Raw genomic sequence first — 12124 nt, 5'->3', positions numbered from 1 at the left:
GGACCTCAGGATGGGGTGAGCCTGCCCTCAGGGGGGAGTCCAGGAGAGTTATAGTTGAGGACACTGTCACTCCAGAGGCAAAGGGTTACTAGAGCTGATCTCGGCCTCGTGAATGGGGTGGTGCTGGGAAAATATTACTGTCTTGTTATGAGAATCTGCACACCTACACCCACCAGCAAAGAACCTAGATTCTTGCTGGGGGTACTGGCACAGCCTGAGGAGCCCTAACAACCAGTTACAGACGCTGGAAGGAAATGGCAATGTCTACAGAACTCCTGACCTAGTGGACCCGGGAAGCATAACCACGTGGCCCTGCAGGAATGGGTTCCAGAAGAGAAACATCCCCGAAACGCAGTCACTAAAACCTCAGCCTCTGCAGTGAACACAACAGTAAACAAAACTCAGCCCTTGGTTCCAAAGAGCTTATGTACTACACGTGGTCCAGCGAGGACCTGACTAAATACACTATCCCACTTGGTGAGGGAGCCTGACGCCCTGTGCAAAGTAAGGAGGGCAGCACGGTGCCCAGACTGACACATCTAAAGTTTGTTGGGAGCCCTAACGGGTTTGGCTCAGTGGATAGAGCGTCGGCCTGTGGGCTGAAAGGTCCCAGGTTCGATTCCAGTCAAGAGCATGTACCTTGGTTGTGGGCACATCCCAACCCATCCAGTGGGAGGTGTGCAGGAGGCAGCTGATTGATGTTTCTCTCTCTCCGATGTTTCTAACTCTCTGTCGCTCTCCCTTCCTCTCCGTAAAAAAATCAATAAAATATATTAAAAAAAAGTTTGTTGGGAATTTAAAATAGAAAATTAATATTGCAGATTGATGACATCTTCTTAGACCACCTAAAAGAAAACAAAAAAGGAAGTGAATGTGGAAAGAAATGGTTAGAAAATGAAAATTGTGGTGTTCCCTATTTAAGGGCCCTGCCCAGAAAGAAGGTCACTGGAGAACTTTTGGCTCAAGGCTGTTCACCAGACGCCCAGCTCAGCCAGGCCAGCAGCACCCTCGTTTGCCCATGGCCCTCCTGCTCTCTCTACTCACGGCCCTGGTGCTGTTCAGCTCTGGTCCCAGTGAATCTCTGGGCTGTGGCCTGCCTCAGGACCATGCCCTGCTCAGCAGGGAGAACTTAGAGCTTCTGAGCCAAATGAGCACAATCTCCCCTCTCTTCTGTCTGAAGGACAGAAAGCACTTCAGATTCCCCCGGGCAACGGTGGATGGCAGCCAGGTCCAGAAGGCCCAGGCCATCTCTGTCCTCCACGAGATGCTCCAGCAGATCTTCGACCTCTTGCCCACAGAGAACTCCTCTGTCACCTGGAACGCGACCCTCGTGGACCAACTGCGCACAGGACTCCATCGGCAGCTGGGAGACCTGGACACCTGCTGGGCGCGGGAGATGGGAGAGGAGGGATCTGCCCTGGCCATGCAGGGCCCTACCCTGGCCTTGAAGAGGTACTTCCAGGGCATCCGTCTCTACCTGAAGGAGAAGAAATACAGTGACTGCGCCTGGGAAGTTGTCAGAGTGGAAATCATGAGATCCTTCTCCTCAACGAGAGCCTTGCAAGAAAGGCTAAGAAATAACGATGGAGACGTGAGGTCACCTTGAAAGGATTCTCACTGATGAATGTGCTACATCACGTTTGCACATCTTGAGTCAAATCAAAGGCTCTTAGGTCAGCTTTAGTCACAGAATTTATTATGTTTTATTCAGCAAATCTGTTGTCAGGGTATTAAGCAAGAAAATGTTATGAAATTTAGCTCCTGGGATATCAGTCCCTAATAGATTACTGTGGTGATGCTATTTATTTATTTATTTATTTATTTATTTATTTATTGTTTCTTCTTCATTTACTATTTATTATTTCATGTTATCATATTGATATATTTACATAACCAATATTTGCCCTTACTTTGTATTAAAATTTACACCACATGTTTACTGTTTTGGCATTAAACTTGCATTTTGCTTTATTAAATTCTTATCAAAATAATTTCCCGAGTTCTTTTATTCTGAAAAACTAAATCTTTATTTTTTGCCACATAGATCAATTTCAACATACTACTTGTCTATTAAGTCCTCTAGAACAGTTACACCAAATCTCAGAAAATGCCTATCTAAAGCTGGAAACGCATGGAATTGAGAAGAGCCCTGGAAAGCATGGGAGACGTTCACTGGTCATGTCTGAGTTGTTACTGATTTCTGTTCCGTCAACAAGGAGCAGTGGGAAGAAACATCTGAGTCACCTAGAGTGGAGTGGGAAAGGTATATGGTCTTCGTTGGCTGGAAATAAGATCATTAAAGGTACGTGTGGACACATCTGAGAAGTGAGATGAGGAGGTTAGTGGTCATTTTTCACACACTTAACTCTGTGGAATGGGACTGTGTCTCCAGTTTGTCACCCCTCTCATGGCGGTTTTTATCCGTGAAAGAATGGGATTCTGCAGCCCATTCAGCATCCAGAGATTTGGGCTGGATCCTACCTCTATTTAACAGCAGCGGGACTTTGATAAACAATGTAAACTCCCATGGTCCTGGGTTTAATGTGGGGACAATTACAGTTTATTTTGATAGGATTTTTGCCCGAATGAATATTCCTTGTCCTGTTTTGAGTAAATACACACAAAAAGCATAAAGCAGTGCCTGGCAAACATAATCACGATAGAAGGGCGATCCTCAGGCAGGAGCCCAGTGAGCTGGTTGAGGTAGGGCCTAGAAGGCAACACTGGGGAGGCTGCGAGGCCCTGGGCATAACCGGTCTTGTTCCTGTGTTTTTACGCGGGTATTAGTGTCACAGTACATTCAATGAATGAATATTCCTTGTCCTGTTTGCTGGAGATACGTGCAATTTCTGTGCATTATCCTTCTAAAAGTGCTCTTGGAAATTAGTAGAAATTGTTGGTCAATTTTGGACTTCCCAAAGCTGAGCGGTGATGGGTTCCAGGCTGATTGTTTGAAGGCAACAAGGGAAACTCACCTATATGTGGAGTTAAAACCGCAGTAAAGCAAAATGAATTTCCCTCTTCTCTTTGATGGTCTTTACTACTTTCCACATATAACCTTTGAACTCACACACACTTACACTTTAAACATGCCAAAGATGTCTCAGATGCATGTACATGTTATAGATGCCACACACATATATGAGATGCTCATTGGTTGTGGTTTGAAAGGAGTTTGGACCAGTGAACTCAGTCCAGTGGCCACGAAGTGTGGTGGCATCTGCTAGATTGGATGTGGGGGGTGGCCTCTGTTGACGTTCCAGTTGTGTCCCCTTTTGTCAAGAACCCTTTGGGAGTGTTCCAGAACTGGGACTGGGCCTGGAACCCTGGGGGCACAGGCTTCTTCTCTGCTGTTTCCTTGGGGGCAGCGCTGTGCTGCAGACGGAGAACTTTGCCTGGTTTATTCTGCTTCTAACTTCGTTTCATTTCTATAGCGTTGGAATCATATTTGGGAATTACGACATTCAGTGATGCCCATGTGTAGCAATTTCCTTTTTAAAAAGGTCAGGCTAGGGAACCAAATGTTCAGCCCCCAAAAGATTGAGTCTTGTTTTCCCTTTTCTTCCCACTATTCCAAACCAACAGTTAGAAAAGAGACATGAGGAATGGGAATTCTCAGGAGAGATGAAACCATTATCCATCTGTGAGACCTGGAAGGTCAGAGCACAGGGTAGACACCAGGGCTTCAACTGAAAACCGGTAACCACAAACTTGGCTGTGGTAGAAGATTCCAGCATATAAATCCCAACAAATGATTCTGGGCCATGGAATGGCTTCTTAAGAGAGTTCAGGTCACCTGAGGGCCAGAGTTCCTCCACTGTTCACCACCCACTTTCCCCTCTCGGGGCCTCTGGGCCAGGCCTCTCTGTTGCGTTGGATCTGACACAAAAAGAGCCACACTGAGCCTCTGAAATACTCTGATCAGACACGAGTAGATTTGCCCTCAGGGAGCAGAATCCGCTGGGATGGAGCATCCGTGTCAGTGAGAATGTCAGAGTCTGTGCCCTTTTCAGGAAGGGACCGCTGTCTGAAATATCAGTAGAGGACCACGTGCATAAACCCTTGGTATTTGACTTTAACAAACAAACTTCAATTGAAAATGTTTTGATCGACTTTAAAACTGAATAAAATGGAAATACAAGAGGTGTGCATAAAATCAGTGGAGAAAGTCACATGATTATTAGTCAGGTTTGTTGCTTCTTTAGAACGAGAACAGCAAACAGCAGCTTTTGGACTCTGTGGGTCTCTCTGCAGCCATGCAGAGGCAGGAAGGACACGGAGCTCCAACAAGTCAGGTTCTGCTCTTCAACCCGGGGCTCACCCAGCGTTGATCGCATTTCACTTTTCCATAAAGTCCCAGGGACACAGCTGCTGACAGACATGCCACTTCCTAGAGCAGGCCCTTCTCAGTGGTGCCGAGAGGACAGACTCACAGCAGGAAAGCAAAGGAATCAGAACCTGGCCCCTCCCTCCGGATCCTCGCTCTGCTCCTCCACCTGGAGGAAACGAGGAAGGAGCCATGGGCCCTACCCGTAGGTGACAGTGTGAGATGTGGTGGAAGAATGATTATTTTGGTGGCAAAATGATGAGGTAATATCTTTGGACAAGTTAAATTCTCTAAGTTTCAGACTCCTTGAGAGAGAACCTGACTCACAAACCTCCGGGAGCTGTCATGATCACCTGGGACAATGTGTGTGAAAACATTTAAAATGGAATAGCTCTGTGCATATGTGGCTCTCACTATTATTGTCATGCATCCTTTGACCTTGAATTTTAATTCCTGGGCAGTAGTCTTGAAAGGGTCTATTCCCAAGGAAGCTTTCACTCAGCCTCCTACAGACTCTCTGCTCCTCCTGCCACTTGACACACCCAGGCTTCCCTGTTCCCAGTTTGGAGAGCTCACCCGGAAGGCACTTCACACAAATAGATTACAAACTTTTATGCTACTCACCCATACGAGATGACATTTTGAAAAAGTCAGTAACACTCTCCAATGAAAAACCATGACTGTATACGTAGTGGAATGCTTACTACAAAATCTTGGCTTAAAACAATTGACGGGAAAAAGATGTTGTAAGGTGAAGTGATGACAGTCACTAGGTCATGAGATACTGCCAAGCCCTAATCGGTTTGGCTCAGTAGATAGAGCATCAGCTGGAGGACTGAAGGGTCCTGGGTTCAATTGCAGTCAAGGGCATGTACCTTGGTTGCGGGCACATCCCCAGTAGAGGTTGTGCAAGAGGCAGCTGATTGATGTTTCTCTCTCATCAATGTTTCTAACTATCCCTCTCCCTTCCTCTCTGTAAAAAAAAAAAAAAAAAAAAAAATCAATAAAATATATTAACACAAAATAATAATAACCTGCTTAAAATAGTTAATATCCCAAAAAGCATGCTTTGGGGTAGCAAACTCTTCTACCCTTCAGTATCTACCATATACAGTATACAGGAGGTATACACGTCATTAAACTTAAAAAAAAAGATATTGCCAAATACAGCTATTCTTTCCATTGAAAATGAGATAAGCAGGGAAGTAGTAATTTTGAAAATATTACTGATGAGTTTGCTGCCCTTAAAGCCAGGAAATCACAATAAAGTCTGGTTGCGTCAAAAATTAATTATTTCAAATTAATACAAATTTTAAGACTTAATTTTAACCTTTATGATACATTTTTTACCACTTTAACGCTGTGGTGAAATTAGCCATTAATGTGGAAAGCACTATATATTACACACACACACACACACACACACACACACACACACACTTTCTCCCATAAGTCCATAGCTCCTTTAGGTCTCAGCCATGCCCCCAAGACATTCCATGGAGCTTCCTGTCCATAATGCAGATGTTTTCCCCTTTCTCTGAATTCTATAGCAGCCTCAACTAAGACATATGGCATCATTCATTTAGCACCTACAATACACTAGTTGAGACCAGGCCTGAATATTTCACGTTGAAATCCGAAATGACAGAGAGGAAACTGACGTGTACAATGACTTTCAACTCCTTTCTTTCAAAGAAGACCTGATACCTCTGCTCATAAGTAAGAAACACCGATGCAGCATCAAAGAGAAGGGGAATGATTGCCCCATCTAAAAGGCATAGAGTATTAATGAGAGAAAGGAAACAGCAAGAAGTATGATGAGGCTAGAGGAAGAGTATGCTGGTATTTGGTTTCCCACAGCTTGTTGGCCCAAATACATTATTTTAAAATATATTTTCGTTGATTTAAGAGAGGAGGGGAGAGGGAGAGAGAGAAACATCACTGATGAGGGAGAATCACTGATAGGCGGCCTCCTGCATGCCACATACTGGGGATCTATGGAGCTGGCAAGCCCAGCATGTGCCCTTGACCGGAACTGAACCCGGGCCCCTTCAGTCTGCAGGCTGACGCTCTAGCCACTGGGCCAAACCAGCCAGGGAGGCCCAAATACATTTTTAAAGTTAACTAAAAATGACTCACCATTGTCACATGGTTACAAGAAACTGTCCAACATGGCAATACTCTCAACTGAAAACAAGTAATCCCTTTGATAAAAAATACCATCTTCAATAAAACGTTTGTATTGATTTCAGAGAGGAAGGTGGAGGGAGAGAGAGATGGAAACATCAATGATGAGAGAGAATCATTGATTGGCTGCCTCCTGCAAGCCCCACCCAGGGATCTAGCTGCAACCAGGACCTGTGCCCAGACCAGGAATCAAACCAGCGCTGAGCCAGGCAGGCCAGGCTGAAACAAGTCATCGTGAAAATACTAAAGTGTTAGCTTCCACTCCAGCCAAGGCAGTAAAATTACATTAAATCCTAGTTTGGGTACAAATAAAATACAGTTGAAATAAAGTGGAAATTTCATACATGCAGATTTTATAGTATGAATGTTAAAAATTAAAACTTTTAAAATTTTCAGTTAATATTTACTTAATAGTCAGTATATAAGTATTTTAAAAATTCTAATAGAATGATATTTTCATGTTAACATTTTTAAATTTTAAGTTGATTTTAAATCAATATTTAAATATTTTTTAAAGTGTAAGAGAATGCTTGAATAGTTTTTACGTTTAAAATACATTTAAAATATTTCAGGATTTATTTAATACTAAACTAATAAACTATTTCAAAAGTTTAAATAAGTAATGCTTTAATATAGAATTTTTTAAAAATATTAGGCTTCATATTTATATTTAATATTAAAGTATTTTAATATTTATAGTAGCTTCACGAAGAGCCGTTTTAAAGTTCGCACTTTTCCGTATTTTTTTTAACTTTACTCCATGGCTCTCTAAGGTTGTAAAGTGGAAACATCACACGAAATGTCCCCAGCGCGGAGCAGTGGCCCGTCCTTCCCGCCTTCCCCGGCTCTGCATCTGGGCGCATCTCGCGCAGAAAGTGCCCCGATTCTGTACAAACCACCCAGCACGCTCTGATTCCAGCCTCTGATCCCGCAGCAAACGGATTCTCGGTAAAAATGGCCTCGCCGGGGTTTCCGCGCAAAAGGAAAGCCCCACGCTCCCGGGGAAGCGCAGCGAAGGCCAGGTTCTGTGCCGGCTTCCTCAGGACTATGGCCGCGGCGAGGCGCCGGCAGAGCTCCGTCCTCAGCAGCGGCGGCCTCCGAAGGGAGGTTTTGCCTTCACTATTAAAGCGGCACAAAGCGGCTCCGCGGGGCCGGGCCGGCTTCTCTGCTCTCAGACCAGACTGATTGAAAACGAATGTTCACCGCTCAGCTTTTCGCAAAGGCAACGTCACAAAAGGCCTCCTGCGCGCCCTCTAGCGGCCACCTGGAGAATCGCGCTTTCCAGGGATCCCTAGAAGGAAAGTTGCTGCTAATTTTGCCCGCGACTCCCCCTGGCGGTAGTCCCCGGAATCACTGCAATTCGCAATGGCCCAGATGTGTCTGTGGCTGGTGGCAGGGGTGATGCTGTGCTCCATCCCTGCTGGTTCTCTTGAGGAGGACATACGTTGGCTCGATATAAGAGACAACAAGAAAGTCTTAATTCTTTTGTCACAACTGCAAAGGACCCCCCCTTACTTATGCCTGGCTGACAGAAACGACTTCAAATTTCCTTGGAATTTGGAGACAATCCTCCAAATGAAGAAGACACAACGCGCCTGTTTCCACCATGTGATGATCACGCAGATCTTGTACGTCTTCGCAACAAGGCGCAGCTTTGCTGAATGGGACCACAGCCTCCTCTCTCAACTAATCTCCAGCCTTCATCAGTGCCTGGTGGACCTGGAGGACCAGGCGAAGAAGGAAGGAAATAATTTGGCTTGTCCCAGTTTGGGAATTCTCATCCGCGAGTACTTCCGAAGAATCTATAAGTACCTGAAAGAGAAGAAATACAGCTCCTGTGGCTGGGAGGTCGTTTTAGTGGAAATGATGAGACGCCTTGGAACAATGTAACAATCCTCAAAGCAAAGTCAACAAATTCAGAATAAATTTGTATGGTGACTGGCTCTCTCTCTTCAATTGCAGTGTTTGCGAAGCCTCTAAACAATCTCCACTCACATTCCTGCACCAGCTGAGAAATACCTGAAACCACAATCAAAGGGTTATTATAAAAATGCATTGTACATCATGAATTTACAAATTTATGTTTAGAAAGAGGTACATGATCTGCTATCTTAAATAAACAATTTTATGACATAATTAGAGGCCCAGTGCACAAAATTCATGCACCGGTAGGGTCCCTAGTGGATTGATGCCGACAGCCGGCCGAGTACCTCCTCCCTTCCTCCGGATGCCTATCGAACTTGGGGCCTCCTTCCCTTCCCCTGCCTCCTGGTGCCGCAGTGGTAAAGTGGGTGAGGGGGGAGTTGGGAGGTCCACCTCCATTACCCCAGTCAGCTCCGCCCCCTGGTCAAACTCTCAGATGAATTCTCGGTCCAGGGGACAATTTGTACACTACACTTTTATTATATAGGATATTTTTACTGTTTAATTTTTTGGGAGGGCGGTGGTGGAGGAGGTAGGGGCTATACGCTGTTTCTAAATGACAAATTACACTTTTTTTTTTTTTTTAAATGGAAAGGATCTTCAGAATAATGTTTGGTTAAATACATTTGTCAGTTAAGGTCACACTGGCTCTTGTACCTGATCAACCGAAAAATATCCAGACTTTGATCATTATAGAACTTTATTTTGTGTTTGTATAAGAGCACAATGCAAGCATTTCTGATCAGAAGACTCTTAAGTTTGGCTCTTGTGTAAACAATGATTGTAACTCATGGGCACCTTCTATTTGGAAACTTTGCCATACTGAACATGTGTTGCCAAATTTCTGTGGGAAGTTCAGTCTATTCTACCCAGTTGTACAGAGAGAAATGAGGGTAGGTCACCTGGGATGTTTCCACGACTGTACAGGGCAATGTCACTTATGCTCCCAGCAGTGGGGCTGAACCTATCTCAGGTGATGCACTAAGTGCAAAGAGGTGAGAAGTAGACTCTGACCTGGTGATCATGGAACAGGAGACAGAGCACACCTAGGAACAGGAAGGAGATGGAAGTCAGCAGCAGCGTGAGAACTGGGCAGAACAGAGACAGGTAAAGCCTGGACTGGAACAGGCAGGCCCTCAGGAGGGGAACAATGGGAAGGGCCTGCACTGAGTCACCTGTTTCTGCAGATCATCCTGGTTCCGAGGGTGAGAAGATGGAAGTGGATGCTGAGAGCAGAGCTCTCCCACAGAGACGTGGCCAACAGCAGTGTCCCCAGCACAGGGGACACTGACCCCACAGCAGCCTGCTGGGAATTGGAGGGACCACGGTTACTCCAGAGCCAGAGACAAACTTGTTTCAATTGTCAAAAAATTCTACTCTTCAAAACCATTTAAAAGGAATGTTGACTACTTTTCCTTAGAACTTAAAGTCAGTTCTGTGGACTCGGACCACACTGGTGATGTCATACAGAGCAATAGACAGCAGTCCACTGGCATTTGAAGTGGAACTTGGAATCAGTTGTCACCCCACCCTCCCTGCTCAGTGTTCTCATGGGGTGGCCTCTCCTTGGTTCATAAATGTCATGTCCAATTCTATCCTTGTCTTTTAACGGGCCCTTCCAGACCACCCCGTATCTTAAATTCCTTACGGGTTTGACCTTGCATTTGTGGTGCCTTCCAAATAAATCATCGCTCAGATCAATACGGCATAATAGTGGTATAAATAAGTTTAATACAAATAGATTACTGAGAAGGTTGAATTCACCATTTCAAAGATCTTAGAACAATGATTGGACCATAGTTAGCATGCAATAAAATTTTATCATTTACTGTAAAATATCAATATAATTATTATTTAGATTAAGAGCACACTCTTTTAGGATCATCCAATTCCATTTCCCTCAAATCCACATTACTCAAGGCAATCTTCCAGCAGCTGAGTGGATTTATTAACCAGATCAAGCACGTACATCAGGGTCAATATCCACTATGCAGCAGGGAGGGTCCTGCTCCAGCAGTGAGGGTGGTGGTCGCCAGTCTTCTGGGAGCTGGTTGCTGTGAGTCTTCTGTTCTGTCCTCAGAGCTGATCCCATGTGCATTAAATGACAGAAAAATGATGTGGCTGGTCACTGACCCAGGAGGTCCTGCTCTTTGAGCCTCTGGCAGAGGCAGCCCATCCCTGCGTTGGTGTAGCTCAGGGCTGGCTTCCATCCTCCCTCTGCCACAGCACCAGGGACCCCATGTGGCTAGTCAATTCTGCCAGCTTACACTTTGTCCTTTTGTCAGCAGAAGCCCCTCCGTCCTTTCACCTTTATGACATGCAGAATTTATTTGTTCCATTTTTGCCAAAAACAACTGTCAATTTTGCTTTCTGGGAAAGTTGAAATGAGAAAGAAAAAGTCTGAAGTCATGATAATTATAGAAAAAAATGGTGAAGTCCCTTTGACTTTCTTTACTTCCCTTTATATGAACCTCAGGATGAAGTAGAAAATCATGTCAGAGGAGCAACACAGACTATGCCCAGGAAACCAGTGAAATGACTATGTGGTTGTTTACATTTAAAATGAAGCACCATGAATAATTAGGGATGGAAGGCTGTTTCTCCCTGACTTAGCAGCCTGAGCCTCACTGCCCTGCATCCTGAGCATGAGACAGAGGGATGAACAGAGAGCCCAATAGAAACACGCAGACTGAATGAGCAGCTGACGTTCACCAGTTTATGTTCTACAAGTCCACTGAGAGACGTCATTGAATCTCCCGTGCCCAGCTCAGAAATTCTGAGCTTAGTGTGTTCAATAATTTAAAAAGAGAATTCAATAATAAAGCTGCACTTGCCAAAACAAATCATTGGCCTACTGAAGATCAGTTATTGCAAATGAATAACTAATGCCTCCACCCACTTAGAGAAAACAAACGTTTGCTGTCAGCGTTTAGGGCTGTGGACACCAATGACACCTGGGTCCTGGCTCAGGAGAGGAGCAGGTCACCACCAAAAGAAGGGTCCTTCACACACACCCTCCCGGGGGAAGCAGGAGGATCCTGACAGATTCTTTTGTCAACAACGACAGAAGCCCCTCCGCCTGGGGAGGATTCTAAGGACCTCAGGATGGGGTGAGCCTGCCCTCAGGGGGGAGTCCAGGAGAGTTATAGTTGAGGACACTGTCACTCCAGAGGCAAAGGGTTACTAGAGCTGATCTCGGCCTCGTGAATGGGGTGGTGCTGGGAAAATATTACTGTCTTGTTATGAGAATCTGCACACCTACACCCACCAGCAAAGAACCTAGATTCTTGCTGGGGGTACTGGCACAGCCTGAGGAGCCCTAACAACCAGTTACAGACGCTGGAAGGAAATGGCAATGTCTACAGAAGTCCTGACCTAGTGGACCCGAGAAGCATAACCTCGTGGCCCTGCAGGAATGGGTTCCAGAAGAGAAACATCCCCGAAACGCAGTCACTAAAACCTCAGCCTCTGCAGTGAACACAACAGTAAACAAAACTCAGCCCTTGGTTCTAAAGAGCTTATGTACTACACGTGGTCCAGCGAGGACCTGACTAAATACACTATCCCACTTGGTGAGGGAGCCTGACGCCCTGTGCAAAGTAAGGAGGGCAGCACGGTGCCCAGACTGACACATCTAAAGTTTGTTGGGAGCCCTAACGGGTTTGGCTCTGTGGATAGAGCGTCGGC

The 12124-nt window shown here is 45.2% G+C and overlaps 2 protein-coding genes across 2 annotated transcripts; both read left to right on the top strand.

Moving 5' to 3' along the window:
- Positions 1 to 1003: 1003 nt before the first annotated feature.
- Positions 1004 to 4900, top strand: LOC308248740 (interferon omega-2-like). Its single transcript, XM_080669026.1, has one exon. The coding sequence runs from the start codon at positions 1019 to 1021 to the stop codon at positions 1604 to 1606; it is 588 nt and encodes a 195-aa protein (XP_080525152.1). The 5' UTR covers positions 1004 to 1018; the 3' UTR covers positions 1607 to 4900.
- A 2274-nt stretch (positions 4901 to 7174) lies between these two features.
- LOC308248701 (interferon omega-1-like) lies at positions 7175 to 8505 on the top strand. The gene has a single exon (XM_080668976.1). It carries the CDS (start codon positions 7880 to 7882, stop codon positions 8402 to 8404), a length of 525 nt encoding a protein of 174 aa, XP_080525102.1. The 5' UTR covers positions 7175 to 7879; the 3' UTR covers positions 8405 to 8505.
- The last annotated feature ends 3619 nt before the right edge of the window (positions 8506 to 12124 follow it).

The sequence above is a fragment of the Plecotus auritus genome, assembly GCF_963455305.1.
Source record: "Plecotus auritus genome assembly, chromosome: 5".
In the NCBI taxonomy this organism is placed as follows: Eukaryota; Metazoa; Chordata; class Mammalia; order Chiroptera; family Vespertilionidae; genus Plecotus; species Plecotus auritus.
The sequence above is the reverse complement of the archived record's forward strand: the minus strand, read 5'-3'. Positions and strand labels throughout refer to the sequence as shown.